The 16,792-nt window shown below is 41.1% G+C and overlaps 1 protein-coding gene across 1 annotated transcript; it reads left to right on the forward strand.

The window, feature by feature from the left end:
• Positions 1–1,806: 1,806 nt before the first annotated feature.
• LOC146639066 (uncharacterized) lies at positions 1,807–13,863 on the forward strand. Its single transcript, XM_085372937.1, has 8 exons — positions 1,807–1,902; positions 4,491–4,670; positions 5,041–5,229; positions 5,854–6,030; positions 7,258–7,399; positions 11,087–11,697; positions 12,383–12,524; positions 13,130–13,863. Exons 1-8 carry the CDS (start codon positions 1,807–1,809, stop codon positions 13,861–13,863), a joined length of 2,271 nt encoding a protein of 756 aa, XP_085229063.1.
• The last annotated feature ends 2,929 nt before the right edge of the window (positions 13,864–16,792 follow it).

Raw genomic sequence — 16,792 nt, forward strand, 5'->3', positions numbered from 1 at the left:
AGCTACAAGTTTTGTTTATTGGCTCAGAATCAGTACTATGTCACACACTTTAATGTATTTTAAGCTTAAAGAGCGTGGTAGCATGGTGGTTAGCACTGTTGCCTCACAGTAAGGTCCTGAGTTCAATACCATGTGTTAATTGAAAAATCTAAATTGCCCATAGGTGTGAAAAGGTGAGTGTAAATGGTTGTCTGTCTCTGTGTGTTAGCCTTGTTACAGACTGGTGACCAGTCCAGGATGTACCCTGCCTCTCACCTTTAGATAGCTGGGATAGGCTCCAGTGACCCCCATGACCCTGAAAAGGAGAAGTGGATGGACGGAGTTGTTTTCTACCCTAAAGATCAAAACATTCAAGGGGCTCAAAGTGAAATGGCCACATCTTACAAGTCTCCAGGTATCATTAAAGATCAGAAATGAGCATTTACTACTCGCATTTAAAGGTTTGCGTCCAAGATGAAACCTAAAGTGAGTGAAGAAACACTTGATTTATGCAACATTTTACATCTTTTTACCTTTATTATGTTGTGGTGATCTTCTTTTTATGATTGCACCTGACCAGTACCTGAAGAGCTTAAATACTGCACTGGCTGTGGAAATCATTTACATCACTGTTATCTGTTTGGTAAATGGCCTGTATTTATATAGCGCTTTACTAGTCCCTAAGGACCCCAAAGCGCTTTGCATATCCAGTCATCCACCCATTCACACACACTGGTGATGGCAGCTACATTGTAGCCACAGCCACCCTGGGGCGCACTGACAGAGGTGAGGCTGCCAAACACTGGCGCCACCGGGCCCTCTGACCACCACCAGTAGGCAACACGTGAAGTGTCTTGCCCAAGGACACAACGACCGAGACTGTCCAAGCCGGGGCTCGAACCAGCAACCTTCCAATTACAAGGCGAACTCCCAACTCTTGAGCCACAATCGCCCACACCGGGGCAACTAAATAGCCATCTCTTTATATCTGCAGACTTTCCCATTGGTTGGCTTTTATCTATAAATCTCTGCTTGGACTGGTGCCTTCTTATCTGCGTTTCTATATGTGTAAAAACCTCAACCTCAACCAATACGTCATACACTCTTACAGTAATATAAAAACGTTTGTCCCCAAATTTAGAACAGAATATTGCACAGACAAGTGCAATATTTTGCACTTGTCTGTGCAAAATATTGTATTTGTTTCTTTGTTACATGTTTATGTGTTGTACTGGTTGTAATTTCCTGTGCTCTCATGGTCTCTCTTGGCAAAGAGATTTTGATCTCAATTAGACTTTTGCCCAGATAAATAAATGATAATGAAGTTAAATATAAATATAAATAAAAGTAGCAGAACAATCTAATCTAAAAAAAAAAAAGTTTGATTAACAATAAAAGTATTTAAATACTTTGGAGCCTAAGGCCAGATTTAGTTGGAAGGATGCTCTCTCTACACCCTCTGCCTCCCAGCTGAGGGACAGCTGCATCTTTAGGACATCACTGCGTCATCAGAGCACTCTTCCTCCAGAATGATCTTTACTTGTTCCAGACCGATCTCGGCCTTTCTCATCCACATGATTCAGCGGTCATCCCCGCCTCTCCCTTCTCCTTCCAACAGGGATTGCCCCCACCAATCACCGGAGTAGGCAAGGGATTAGCTCCTCAGATTAAAGTGGCCATCTCCAAACCCTGTCTAATCCTACCATCTGTCAGAGAGCAGCAAACTAGCCAAGACTCTTGCCACTAGGCTAATCAGAAAGTCAAAAGAACACAGCTAGAGGGAGAAAGACATTTCGAAAACACACTTTTCTGTTTCCCAGCGTGGCAATGGAGGAGACATACCTTCTCAACTATCCAGGTGTCAGGAAGAAAATTCTGGCAGGAGGCAGTGGACCGTTGCCTCACTTTCCACCTGGGACAAAGGTATTCTAAATTGCAGTTAACGTGATAACCTAATCGTTAGGGTAGGTTATCACGCAGTGTTGATGACACTGGTTGTGTGTACAATAATAACCATTGTGGAGTAATTCATGTTCCACGGGGGGGGGGGGGGGGATTTCTATCTTGGGTGTCTATTTTTAGCTGTGTGTTGCAATGCCCACTTCAATTAGATTCTGTTGAATTATTCATGAAGTTAGAACATTTATTCCGTATCTGGCTCATGCACACAGAGCAAACATTTGGTCAACCAAATTGCAACATGTTTTTTGGCACTGTATCTTTGTTTCTGTGCTTCCACTGATCTGCTGGTTTCCGACTTTTTCCCTTCCTAGTCACATCCAGCCATATGGCACCGAGCCTGGACACTGTGACAAATATTTTCCATGACAATGCCAGCATGAATTTCCATTTACCTGTGCGCGCGTGTGTGGATGTGTGCGTTCCCTCCCCAGTGAGGTGATTCCCATTTGTTCACACAGTTATCAGACTGTTGCGATTACACGCAATCTGTCAGGCTATAAATAAGGTTACACAGATCCAACATTATTTTTAAGTCAGGGTGATGCTAAAACCTTGACGACTCTTAGATGCACGCAAACAGATGATGTCTGAAATATATCATGTATGTCATTCAGTTTAAAAGTACTTACTGTAAATTATATTTACAAAATATACAAGAAAATAATTTTCAAGTTAAATTGGATTTTGTTTTTATTTGGAAATGACAAAGGGGGCTTTTTAGTTTTCTTGTTGTAATTCAAAACTATTTTTGTTTTAGCCACTGATTTAATGGGCTTTTAAAGCTTGCAATCAATGGAACAAATTAACATTCACTAGAAAAGGACAATCAATAGGCTTTGAGAAGATGTGGTAGATCCTTTATATTGACTGCAGGAAATTATTTAAGAAAACTTTCAAGATTTAGGTGGTGATGTAAGTATTTGCAGACAAAGATATTTTTTAAAATTATTATTTCTGTATAGTGCTGTGAAAACATATTTCTGATATATATATAATTTTTACATATTTGTCACATTTACATGTTTCAGGTGGTCAAATTAATTTTAATATTGTTTTTAAATGATGATTCAGTTTGTCAAGAGAAAAAACGTATCCAAACCTAGGCTTATGTGGAAAAGTAATTGCCCCCTAAAACTAGAAATTGGTTGGCAGCAAGAATTGTAACCAAGCGTTTGTGACAACTGGCAATGAGTCTTTCATATCTCTGTGGAGAATTTCTGTCCCACTCTTCTTTGCAGAACTGTTGTAATTCAGCCACATTAGAGGTGTTCTGAGGTCATCTCAAAGTATGGATTTATGTCTTAACTCATTCACTGCCAGCCATTTTCAAATGGCTGGCAGTGAAACACAACAAGACTTGCACCACATTTTTGTCTCACTGCGCAATCCCTTACGTGTGCAAACCCTGCACCTCCTTGCAGGTCTACTTTTACTGCTGGTGGGCTTCAGTTCAACTTACGTTGACTGCCATTGACGTCTATAGACGTCAATGGCAGTGAATGAGTTAACTTATGGCCTCTCAAAAACCTTCATATTGTTGTTATTGAGCCATTCAGAGGTGGAATTCCTCATTGTCCTGCTGGATAACCCATGTTTGCTTGGGACAAAATGATGGCTGGACATTCTCCTTTAAGATTTTCTGAAAGAGAAAAAAATGTATGGTTCAATGAATTACAGCAAGTCATCCAGGTGCAATGGGACATAATATATTTATAAAAGTCTTCAGGATGTCTTCAGTTAAGAAGTTTTATAGCAAATGGTGAGACGAGCCTTCGTGTTCTTTCTGGTCAGCAATGGTTTTCACCTTGAAACTCTCCCATGGATGCCATTGTTCCCCCGTCTTTCTTATTGTTGAATCATGAACACTTTAACTGTGGCAAGTGAGGCCTGCAGTCCTTCAGATGTTGTTCTGGGTTCTTTTTGAGCTCCTGGATTAGTTGATGCTCTTGAAGTAATTTCTGTAGGCTGGCCACTGCTTAAAGGTTCACCTCTGTTCCAAGTTTTCTCTATTTGTGGATAATGGCTCCCATTGTGGAGTCTCAAAGCGTTATAAATGACTTAGATGTCAGGGACTTTGTTTTTCGTCTGTTCTTACGTTTTTGGGCTCTTTTCGACTTCTTTACTTTGTCAGATTGCTTCTATTTCTCAATTCAAAAGGCAGCAGTCAGGCTGGGTGTGAAAGTGGAAAAAAAAAGTTAATCGGAACTAATTCCTGATTTAACAAGAGAGGACAATTAATTTTCCACCCAGTTAAGTTTAGATAGCTTTTACCCCTTTAATAAATAAAATCATCATCAAAACTGTATTTTATACTCAAGCAGCTTATCTTTGTCTTGTTTTGTAAACAACTTGATTTTTCATGAAATATGCAAATGTTACAAAAATGCAAAAAGCTAAGAAATCAGGGAAGGGCTAAATGTTTTTCACCACACTGTATATTAAATATTTTGTTGAAAAATCAGTGGCCACTTTATATGTCTAGTGAAGTCTCCACTGACTGTAGTTTGTGCCATTAATCTCTTGTACTCTCCCTGTTCCCACTTTCCAAGCTGGTTTTCCACTTCCAGACACTGTTGGACAACTTCGAGAGGACAGTCATTGATGACAGCCGACTAGCTGGCAGACCGGCAGAGATCTTTGTCGGAAAGATGTTTAAGATGGAAGTCTGGGAGACCCTGTTGACGTCCATGCGTGTTGGAGAGGTGGCTGAGTTCTGGTGTGATGCCATTGTGAGTTGGATTACAAACCGCACGCACACATTCTGAGATATCCGGCCCCTGAGAGGATGTAATAAGTGTTCATGACTGGGAAAGGGAAGCTTTTACTCCTCATTATAATGCACATGAATCAACGTTCTGTAGCCTCCAACATGCTCAGTAATATAAACATAAACAAAGCAATCTCTTTGTGCAATTTTTTTCTGTTTTTCCTTCTGGAGGAAAATGTAATTTGCAAGTAAAATTTTGCGACTTCTTGTGTTTTTTCTTGTACGGCTGATTGGCACGGGCTGCCAGAACCAGAGGGTTAGCATGATTAAGTGCTTCTGTGTTTTATTCTAGATGTTGCGTGCATGATTTTGTTGATGTGCTAATTTCACAGCACACAGGCTTGTACCCCATTGTGTCCAAGGGAATGAGACTGATCGCTCAAGGGAAAGACCCTCTGGAGGGTCAGAGACACATGTGCGGAATGGGAAACCTGTTCCACTATCACTCCACGGGTTTCCCGGAGCTGGATGAGCTGATGCGGACTCCTCAGCCGCTCATATTTATTATGGAGCTGCTGCAGGTAAGCATCTGTGACAGTGACAGTGAATAGCGGAAGAAGAGAATGAACAGCTTCTCCCACTTTTTAGCTTACGCTACACCAGCTTACGCTTTTCTAAAATTTACTGACAGCACTGACTAAAGTGCCTCTCTGTCTAAAACATTCAGCTTTGAAATATTATATTTTCCCAAACAAGCTTGAGACTAATTAGCGAGTCCAGTATTGCTGGCAGTGCATTAACATTATTTCTGTTTCACATCAGCTGACAAATCTTCAGCAGTGGAAAAATGTAGATACTTTATGAAATGTCTTGATGCATGCTCAATGATCCAAGTAAAGAAATTCCAAAAAGTTGATTCTATTTATCTGGACCTAGCGTTTCAGTGGGAGAAATGTTTTGCAACTCATCAAAATGACTTCTTCAGTCTCCAAAAATGGATCCTTTACCTAAGTAAAAGTTTCATTATCACAAATTGAAAGTATATAAGCAAAGTTTAAAGTTAAACAATTATTATTGCTATTGGTGGACTGAAATAACTACTAACTGTAGCTTTAAATAACTGTAATAAAATAGACAAATTTATCACGCATGCTTAGTGCCTGTTTAAAATTCACTTGCATCATTTATCTTCTTCTCCTATGCAGGTAGGAGACCCCATGTCCTACCACAGAGAGTCGTGGATGATGGAAAAGGATGAAAAGCTGCAGACAGTGCCAGTTCTCCACATGCAGGGCAATGCTCTGGTCCAACAGAAGAAATACAGAGATGCTGCCAGCAAGTACAAAGAAGCTGTCCTGCTGCTAAAAACTGTCCAGTCTAGGGTGAGTGAAGAGCGGTTGGAAGAAAGGTGGGATGTAGGCAGGGTGTGTGTGTTGTTTGTGTGAATCTGTCTGTGTGTTTGTGTGGGGAGGGGCATGCAAAATGAGTACTGGGGAAGCTTGTGAATTCTGAGGTCTCTTCAGGATTTGGGGTTTTTGGGACATGCAGCTCCTTCTTTTCCAGTGGGACATTCCTGTTTTCCTGTTTTGCTCTGCTTCATGGTGTCCCTGATTACATGCAGCCGGGTGGGAGGCAGGCAGCAGAAAAAAAAAGGAGACCTGTCTTAGATAAGAGCAGAGAAGGTGGGTGGTGGGGTGTGAGGATAGCGCAATGCTCTAGGGAGAAGAAAAGTTATGTTAAAGTGAACACACAACAGTTTTAGACATATTTGAAGGTTTCATGTTGTGGCTTACAGATAGCTGGCCTTAAACGCTTGGTAAAGTAAAAATGATAATTAAATGTACTGAATTCTTATAATTATTAAAACAGCAAAACAAGAGACACTCACAGACACAGACTTGACACTGAGACATGACTAACTGGGGAAACGCAAGGGAAGCACGAACCCGGAGCACAGAGACAAGAGTAACAAACTGATAAACATGGAAGAAGAATGACCACGGAGACAGAACTAAACATACACGATAGACTACGCAGGGAGGCACAAATGAGAACAGACTAAATGAACAACAACACACAACAGAAATAGAAATGATTAAACCAGGAAGAACGAAACTAAACAATAGTAAAACGAGAACATAAGAAAACTAGAAACACCGTGACAATCTCTCAGAGAGCTGAAAATGACTGTTCAGTGATGTTCCCCATCCAACCTGATGGAGCTTGAGAGATCCTGCAGGGAAGAACTACCCAAAAAGAGGAGTGTCAAGCTACTCAACAGGACCTGAGGCTGTATCTGCTGCCAAAGGTGCTTCAACAAAGTATTGAGCAAAGGCTGTGAATACTTATGTGCATTTTGTATTTTTGTTTTTTATTTTTAATAAACTTGCAAGAATTTCAAGTAAAGGTTTTCCCTTTGTCGTTATGAGTTATTGTGTGTAGAATTTTTAGGTGAGAAATAAATTCAATTGATTTTTGAATAAGGCTGTAACATGACAAAATGTGGAACAAGTGGAGAACTGAGAATACTTTTCATGTGCACCGTATAACTACTAAGCAAGTGTTGAATGAACATGTTGTTTTTCTTTTAAATCTGCATTCTTGTGTAGGAGATGCCAGGTGATATAGACTACATTAACCTAGGTCGAATGATTGTCCCCCTGGAGCTGAACTACTGCCAGTGTATGCTGGAGCTGGAGGAGTACTATGAAGTCATAGAGCACATGGATGAGCTGCTGCAGAAACACAAAGGTAAAGAAACATGCTGGAGAAAGAAGAATTGTGAGGGTTTATTCTGATTATTCTCATCATTTCTGGTTAAGAAACATCTTTAATTTGACTTTTTTCAGGAGAATCAACAGGGCACACTTTTATATATTTCCTGTCACCTAGATTCACATTTGCACGGTTGCATCAGCAAGCTTAATCCTGTGCACAGAAGTAGTTCAGCAGTGCACGGCTGTTATTCACTCTTTCCCTCCAGAGATTTGAACCAGCAATGATACCATATGCTCATAGTTCTCTAACCTCCAGGGTACTGCTGTGCCCAAACTTTGAAAGGGGGAGGGATAAGCTCCAATTCTTGCTATCATCAGCCTTTGTTAGCTGGGCTAGCATAATTTACGCATGAGAGCCATTACTATTTAAAATGATTCCAAATCTTTTATTCTTTCCAGAGCTGTAAAAATAAAGAAATCTTACATTTGACAGAAATCTTTTTCTATTTTTAAGACTTTAGAGCTGTTTTTGCATATACATGTCAGTGAAGAGGTTTGTTTTCTTTATAAAAATTCTACCTGCAAGTCTAAGTGTCATTCATGCAAAGTGATTCAGAGCAAGCTTGACCAGAATATCCTCGAGAATGTCCTATAACATCGACATAACTGCACGCATTATTGTATTCTTGACTTTTCTAGAAATAATTAACATTTTCGTTTGTAACTGACTTATAGGAATTTTGACATTTTGATACATTTGGCTATTTGCTTTCTTGACAAGACAGAGGAAGATTGATGCCACTCTGATGCATGAATTTTAAATCTGAAGGAAACCCAGATGGCCTTCACATAGATCCCTCCTGGTGTTATTTTTTTAGTCTCATAAACTAAGTTGGGATAATATCAATTCACTCTTTATAACCGTCATCATTATCAGTTTAATTTGCACCTCTCGATTCAGGCTTAACAAAAACAGTCATTTCAAAATCTTGTAAAAAGCTGCCAGGTGAGAATCTGATGCCTGCACTGGTTTTACTGCATGTTGCAACTGTTTCTTGTTAATGACAATTTTAAAGCTGCAGCAGTCCCGGGAATTGCAGTGTCATACCCATGGCTGCTCAAAATCCTAGAAGAGCCTCTTATGCTGGCACAGCCTTCACTTCAGAGCCTCATGAATTATGCCCATGTTGAGGCAGTCTTTATTTTACTCTCTTCTCCCCAGTCTGGGGTTTCCACTTCCCCAGTGTTGTGTATTTGACTTTTGCATTATTTGTGATGTGGGGCTATAAATCTGTTTATCACATTATGGTGACTTACCTTTCCTTTAAGGACAAAAAAAGTACTCATGGTGTAAGGAGAAGACTAGGTTGTAAGGAAAAGATACTGTAAGTCTTTTGGAAAGTAGTGTATGCAATGTAATGTCTTTTGAAATGATGCAAACACAACACTATGTGGGGCAATAGAAGGAGATGTGTAAACTGAGCACAAAAGTTTAGCATGGATATGGTGGGCAGGATTTTCTGGGCTTCCCGACCCAGTTTGAGCACTTGTCACAAAGCTGCAGGGCTCTTTATGAAGCTTAGAAGCATGTAGCCCCCACACAAGCATTGATACACCTTCTTCTACTCTTCTCCTCTCTTATTGTCCTCAGTTTCATTTCTCCAGTCCTTTTCTAGCTGTGTCTTAGTTTCATTTCACACTTCCGTCTCCTTTTGCTCACCACTCTGCTTGCATTCTTCGTGCTGTTGTTGTTCCTCCTGTCATCAGTATCACGTTGTCTGCATGAGTTCCTGTCAGCCACTCGGCTGCTGATTCATCCCTTCAACCCATTTGTTCTTTAGAAAAGGATCACTGCACTGTCTCTGCTTTGCCAGAGGCGACAGTGAAATCTGTTTAACTGCTGGCTGAACGAAGATTTAGCGTAGAGGGAAATTAAATGCAGAGAAACAGGAAAATTCAATTATATGTGTCTATCTAAACTAAACACAAACAGGGGCATTGCAATGTGTTCGCATGGTGTTTCCACATGTCTGCACTTTCCAATTTGGGAAATGCAGTTATTCACTATGTGGTCTTTAATTAAATGCTTGAAAAAAAACAAAACCCATCTCTGTTCATCTTATTTCGCATGAAAAAACAAAACAAAAAACACTGTTATGCCTTGATTTGGCTTAGCTGTAACTCAACACCTTTGTCTCATTTAATATGTGTAGATCTGTGAATATGCAAATTCTTTCCTGCCTCCTCCATCAGCTACTACTACCTCCATCTGCCCCCTGCACACTCCCTGTGCACAGTGGTGGTCCAAACTTCAAAACTGAACGTTTTGTTAAGCACAGGAGGAAAAACCCAGTGTTCAATTTGTAAAGCAGGAGATATGCTGTACAGTGAGGCTGCTGCTCTGCTGGGTCAGGGGAGAGAAAAATTCCTGGAACACACACACACACACACACACACACACACACACACCCTCAAGCATAGAAAACAAAGACTAGGTGCTAGGTTTTAAAAACTAAACAAAACAAATAATTTAGGCAATTTAATACTCGCTGGGAAGCTTTTAGTGCACTTATAGTAAGGTCTCATAATGATGCTTTGTAAGTCTGAGATTTTTAGGTGTACTCAGTCTAGAGAATATCAAAGGAGAGTAAAATAACAGGCCTGTGTTTACACTTCCATGCCTATTTGTCCTTTTAGATATTACGTGGATGATTATTTTCCCCTAAAGTACAACAATTTTCAGCATCTTGACATCCTCCTAACATGGCAATGCTGCACAGCAGCAGCTACACTGAGCTTAAATGAAATAAGTCTACACTGACAACATTAGCTTTCACGCTACCAAACTCTTAGACCCACCAAGATTGGATTCCGCTGTTTGCTATTTATGAAACACTGCCTCAACACACAAGATTGAAGCATTTCGTAAATTACACAAGGTCAGCCTCACATGGAGCATGACACTCTGAAAAAGACTGAAAGAGAAGTTTAACATATAAGTATCAAATGTTAAAACTATTAGTGTTATAAAAAGAACAACTTACAAGGGTGCAAAGGATGAGCAGCAAATGCGCAGTACATTCTGAATCTCTGTTTTTGAGTTTGTCATTGGAACACTGCAGTTCTGGGGAAGCCATACTGACTTTCAAAAATATGATTTTCATAGACGAGGTTCTTTAAATAAAACGTACAGCCAGCTAGTTTAGCACAAACACTCTAATAAGGGGGAAACATTTAGCCTGACTCGATTCAAAGGTCACTCCACAGTCATTTCTAAAGCTACCTAATTAATGCGCTGTATTTTGGTTGTTTGATCTAATAAAACTACATTTTTTTAGTCTTTTTTCTCACAAATACACAATGGGGTTGTTAGTGAGCTGTAGAAGTGGATGGGGCAGAGCCAAGCTTGCTGTTTTTCTCTGTTTCTAGTCTTTGTATGAAGCTCAGCTAACCCACTAGATGTAGCTTCAGCTTTTCATTAGTTGCACCATATCTCATTCAACTCTGGAAAGCAAATAAGCTTTCCAGAATTATTTTTTTTTAGGGTTTATTAGAGTTTTGCAGATTTAGTTTAGATGAGAACTAACAGGTCACACCTACTCTCTGTCCTAAAAGCTTATAAATAACCACCTGTGCTTCAACGTGCATATCAGATTGATTTACGTTTTTTTGCAGTTATTATTTCACTGTGTTGTTGTTTCTTGCCTTTTCTGTTTCGTAGACTGTGTCAAAGGCTACTACAAAAGAGCCAAAGCCCACACTGCTGTGTGGAATGAAAAGGAGGCCCGGAGAGACTTCAACATGGTGGCTCAGCTTGACATCACTTTGGCGTCCCTCATCCATCGAGAGCTGAAGGCCCTGTCGGAGCGCATGAAGGAGAAATATTGGGAGGAGAAGGAGCAATACTGGAACAAGCTAGAGAAAAATGAAAACGCAAAAGAAGTGGGGGAGGCAGAGAGGAATGATGAGGAGGAGGAGAAGCAGACAGGAGAGATAGAAGAGGGAAAACAAGAACATCTCGAAAGTGTGACAACAGCGGCAAATGATAAAGTGGGAGGTGGTTCCGAAGAATCTCCCCCTGAATATGCAGAAGTTCACAAAGAGAACCTCGGGGAAAATAAGGTTGCACTGACTGAGGGAACAGTTACCAAAGAAGAAGCAGTGAATTTAAACACTTGCAATAAAACAGAAGGCAAGGACTGGCAGCAGATGTTACGACTGGTCATGTTGCTGCAGAATGAGGGAAATTTCCTCATTAAAGAGAACCACTTTCAAGAAGCTTCTGGAAAGTTCAAGGAGGCTATAGAATATGTGGACTGCCTTCAAAATAAAGTAAGTAATTGGTGATTAAGTGAGGGTTTGTAAAAGCGTTCAAGTAATTGTGTTGTCTTTTCCAGGCAATTGAATGTAAAATAGAGCTTTTTGTTGCGATGACAGTACCCAGATGGACATACCACATTAACAGCCACCGGTTCAATCCACTCAGTGTGATGAATAGTCGAACATGCCAGAGAGTAGTCTTGCTAAAGGACCGCGACTCACTGTGGCTTGTAAACTGTAATCATCTGTCATTGTTGCTTTTTTACTGAAGAGCAGCTGTGGCATTGTAGGTACGCTGGCAAAGTGAAGAGCAGAGAAAGTGCTCTGAAAATAACAGCTATCCACAGAGATATCACTGTCACACTGCTTGCCTGCTCTTCTTTTCTCTTTCTTAAACTCTCCTTTCTGCCACACCTCTGTGTCTAACTCCCTCATGCCTTTCACACACAACAAACTCTCCGCTGTCCTCAACCCACCCACTTCCATCTTTATTTCTCCTCATTCTAAATTCCTCTGCCTCCTCCCGGTATCATTTTCCACATCCGAGCTTTTTCGTCGTGCCTCCCAACGCTTTATATATTTGCCCCTACCTTTGTTTCATCTTTTCAACATTTCTCTCGCCATCTATCACTACCACCTCCTTTGCCCTCACCCTCCCACCTACCCGGCTTTCATGTCCACTCTCTTTTCTCTGCAGGTGGATCAACAGGGTGAGGACTGGGATTCGCTGGAGAAAGTGCGTCTTCCTTTGACTCTTAATTTCAGCCAGTGCATGCTGGAGCTAAAACAATACCAGCAAGTTGTGGAGCTCAACACCAAGCTGCTGAAGAAACACAAAGGTAATATTAGAGTGAAAATTGAGTTTGGTATAGAAATAGATACTTGAGTATATAAATATACCCCGGTTTAGTGCGTACAGAAAAAAAAAAACAACCCCAAAAAACCTATCATTTTTAAGCTAAAAAATTTCAAGTTCTCCTGCCAGCCCTCAGCAAACACTCGCCTTCACAGTGCAACAAGCCTTGATCTTTGTGTTTACCAGGGAAAGAAGAAACCAAACATTCACAACCGCAAAGCTGTGTCTATCTTTTGTTCCCTCAGCTCCCACCCATGGACATCACAGTCAAAAATGAATTCATTGTTTTCTTTTTGTTTGTGCTATGATGAATTATTAACAGTTAGGGCGATCTGAAAAGGTTGTTTTATGCGTTTCTTTCCTGTTCATTTACTCCTCTCGTGCGTTCACCTCCTACTACATCTCCTGTCTCACCGCTGGCATTCAGTGTAGTTAACTCCTGTGGTATTCATTTTATCTTCAACTTTTACGGCTTTCCAGTTTTACTCTTGCCGGCCTACCAATCATTCTTACCTCCTGTTGCCTCTTGTGGTGTTTACGAGTCAATAGTATTGCCATTTATACTTATTCGCTCTCTTTTCTCAATAGGTAATTTCAAGGCAGTGTACCAGAGGGCTCGGGCTCATGCTGCTTTGTGCAATGAGGATGAAGCTCGAAGAGACTTTGATACGGTGGAGAAACTGGACCAGAAGTTTAAACCCTTTGTGCAGCAGGAACTGAGGAAGCTGGGCCAGAGCATGCGTTCTATGCATGCCAGTCAGAACAAGACTTACTGGGATACAACACAGGAGAAGTGGGGGCCTGGTGGGACCAAGCCCACGAGTGCAGCCAGAAAGAAGAACGTCAAATTTCCTCCAAAAGCCACAGAAGGAAAAGCTAAAGCAGATATTAATGTAGATAAGAAGACTGAAGACACTAAGAGCCAGGAGATGGAAAGCTCAGAGAAATGCACCCCTGTCGAGACAGAGGGGGTGGATGGTGCAGAAACAGGGAAAAATCCAGATGTGAAAGCAGAGCAGGGTAATAAAGAGCCAGAGCGTGGGAGAGCGAGTGGAGAGGGGTTAGATAATGAAAGTATAGAGAAGGCCGTGGTTCATGAAGCTGGGCTGGGTGTACCAGATAATCAAGCAATAGATAAAGATAGAGATCCTGCGCCCGCCAGCTCCGGCAAAGATAATGCAGCGAGCAAGAGATCAGTGCGCGATAAGGCGAGAAAGAAGGTAAAATGTCAATCAAGTGCTGCACCACAGCCAAAGAGAACAAACTCAGGGAACAAAGCCAACAGGGCTAAAACAGAAAAGGGTGGCACTGCATCAGAATAGACCAATGAGCCGTTTTTTCTGCGCTGAAGCAAAGGTTTAAGGTAGAAGTCGAGGGCAGACTGAATAACAGAGTCAGAAAAAAAATGACAAGCACACAAGCCTCACAATGGGACATACACAAATCCAAATATAAACACAAAAAGAAAAATTAATATAAAACAGCCTGTATTTGGCACCATTCTGAGTTAACTTTCATTATTCAAATCTCAAAGGGATAACTGCAGTCACATGAAATAAACAAAAAAAAACAATAACACGAGCAGACAAGGAGTTTGCCAAATACAAACTTTTATTTCTGTACACAAAGAGTAGAAAGCAGCCAGTAACCCACTTGTTATTACAGTAAAAAGCCTTTCTTCAGAAACCCTTTTTTTTTTAATACAGATTAAAAACTCCAGAGAAAAGACGAAAAGAAGTGTTTTGAGTTCTGGACAATAAAACAGGAAATCAAAAGTGTTAAAGAAGTCAAACATTATGATTAATGAGGTATATTAATGGTGATTTAAAAGAACACACAAAGAAGAAAAGAAACCTCATTTCATCAGAAAAAAAACCGAGTGTGTTAGAGTAACAAACTTATATATGTTGCGTGACATACAAGCGCATGTGTCCTTGTTACATATTTAGATGCGTGTTGGTAAACACAGGAGGGAGGGTCTGACACTGAGGCGGCAGATTAATGACAGGGCCCGTGGAGCATGTTGGCAAGCTACATGCAGTAACAGAAGTCTGAGCAGTGATAGCGGTGTCCTCTGGGGGTGACTCCGGCTTATGTAGAGAACCTTTTTTCACCCGGCTTCAGTCATGCCACAGGGAGCAGTGTGTGTTAGTGTGTGTGGGGCAAAACAGGAAGCCACTAGGAGTAAAGAAATGTGCACACGGATGAGACCTCAGATGATCACACAGTCACGCATCATCATTTATTTGGATGGCGGTGTCGAGCAGCAGCAGAGTGAAATGTTGGGACAAACTGTGAATTGCAATGTAACCCTGTAGTATAACTACCTAGTCTATGTGCGTATATGTTTGTGTCATTCTTTCGCCACTATATGGTGTTAAAATAAACATGACAACTGTTGATGTGCAGTCCTACTGGGGGGGTTGTCTCCCCTTCTTTTTCACAACCTGTCACTGCGCCATCATCTTGTGTACCCACATAGAAACGTATGGAGCAACTGAGAGCAATGGATAATCATCACTGTGTAATGAGATGTGTAAATACCAATAGATAAATGTCTATGAATAAACATCGCTTGTCATGGCTTTTTTTTTTCTCCCACGAGCTGTGCAGCTGCTCTTTGTTCTGAATTGCGAGAGCTTTAACAAAACAAATTCTCAAGCAGTGCTGATGCAGAGATGGGTTCAACAAATAGTAATGACTATCTTCAGCAGCTTAACAGTGGCAGGCTTCAGTGGAGGTGGACGTGAAGAAAAGGAGAGCTGTGTTTGGGAACCAAGGGCCTCTCTTGCTTCCCTTAAGGCTATTAGCATTTGTATTATGAATGGCACATCACGTTTCCAACTTGCAAACCTGTGGAGCTTTGTCCTTGGGGGCAGTTCCCTAGCAACGGTATCAAAACTAACAGGCAACGAGTGCTGAGGAGGATGGTGTCAAATGTGAGTGCTATGTGCCTGGAGGAAGATCCCATAATGAATGCAGCACATGGGTTTTAAACTCATGTATGTGGGGTCAGAATGATATTTTTAAAGTTTAGCATGGATTCTTCAATGTATATGAGAATGGGGTGGTTTGAGTACGGAGAAACACACAGAACCACAGCTTCATTGTTTCAGGCAAACTTTAGTCCTGCTTCTGGAGATTTTGCTGTGGCAGGCACATCAAAGTGGATCTCTCCCACCAGCCCTCAAGCAATAAATGGATTGTTTTTTTTATGCCTTTCCTCTCTTGTCTCTTAGATCTTTACTCCCTCCAAGCATACCCGGCACCATGGGTTCACTCATACAAGCCTTATTTAACCGGTTTCACCCTATGGATGCTCACATGCTGTGATCCACACTTTTCCATTCCAGCTGTCACTTCCAATCAACCACAGGTCTGTCCGGGACTGACAGACACTAGTGCACAAACACACTCCTGACGCAACCTCCTTCCCTGAATTTAAAGCATAATGAAAAAAGAAAGAAAACGTGGAGAAAGACTAACTCTTGTCTTTTATGGATTCAGCTCGGTTTTAAGGCATTAATTGACTGTGCTATGTTTAGAACAAAATGCACCCTATGAGCTTGATACGATGAGGGTGAAACTATATCAACGACACATCCTTTTGTAAATCTAAAAGCAATTAAGTATGCATTAACATGAGGGGAAATGACACATGCAGAGTCAGTAGCTATTGTTCTTTTCAAATCTACATGGAATGAAGGGATTATTAAGAACGGAGCTGGTGTGGGACTGAGTTATCTTGGTGTGCCTTATACCCCCCCTGTAGTTTTTGGAATTAGCATATCGAGGGGTGGGGGAGCTTTAACTTTTAGGAGCTCCTTCCTTCTGTCTGCACATAGCAGGAGAACCCTAAGATCTCAGAGCAGTGGCATGCATGCTGATATTTATCAGCAGACATTTCCTAAACAAAACACAATCCCATTCACAAAACAAATTAGCTTACCACTGAGAACTTGTTTATATCCTTCAAGATGAAATAGATCTCCATTTTTATGAAATTGGCCTATGGTGTATTTCTGGCGATACATCACAGCACATGTTATCGATCATGCAGGGAGCCATTTGGTTATTTGTGCATAATGTGGGTGGATGCGTGGGGGCTATTGCAAATAGGGGTGCGTGTGTAGCAGCATACGTGTGTGCACATACACTGAGTGCAGTTAGTGCTCTATGGGTGTAAAGGGCTCACTTAGGAGAGGCAAGCAATGAGTGCGACAAGCAGTGAGACAGGATTAGAGGAACACA

The sequence above is a fragment of the Diplotaxodon limnothrissa genome, linkage group LG2, assembly GCF_057381915.1.
Source record: "Diplotaxodon limnothrissa isolate DT_005_m linkage group LG2, D_limnothrissa_male_GT1.1, whole genome shotgun sequence".
Lineage (NCBI taxonomy): Eukaryota > Metazoa > Chordata > Actinopteri > Cichliformes > Cichlidae > Diplotaxodon > Diplotaxodon limnothrissa.

Bases quoted from the DNA above. Each gene is read 5' to 3' on its own strand.
- LOC146639066 (XM_085372937.1), top strand. From the start codon at position 1,807: ATGGAGGAGACATACCTTCTCAACTATCCAGGTGTCAGGAAGAAAATT. The intron at 7,400-11,086 runs GTAAAGAAACAT...TCTGTTTCGTAG, and splicing joins GCTGCTGCAGAAACACAAAG to ACTGTGTCAAAGGCTACTAC. The intron at 12,525-13,129 runs GTAATATTAGAG...TTTTCTCAATAG, and splicing joins GCTGCTGAAGAAACACAAAG to GTAATTTCAAGGCAGTGTAC.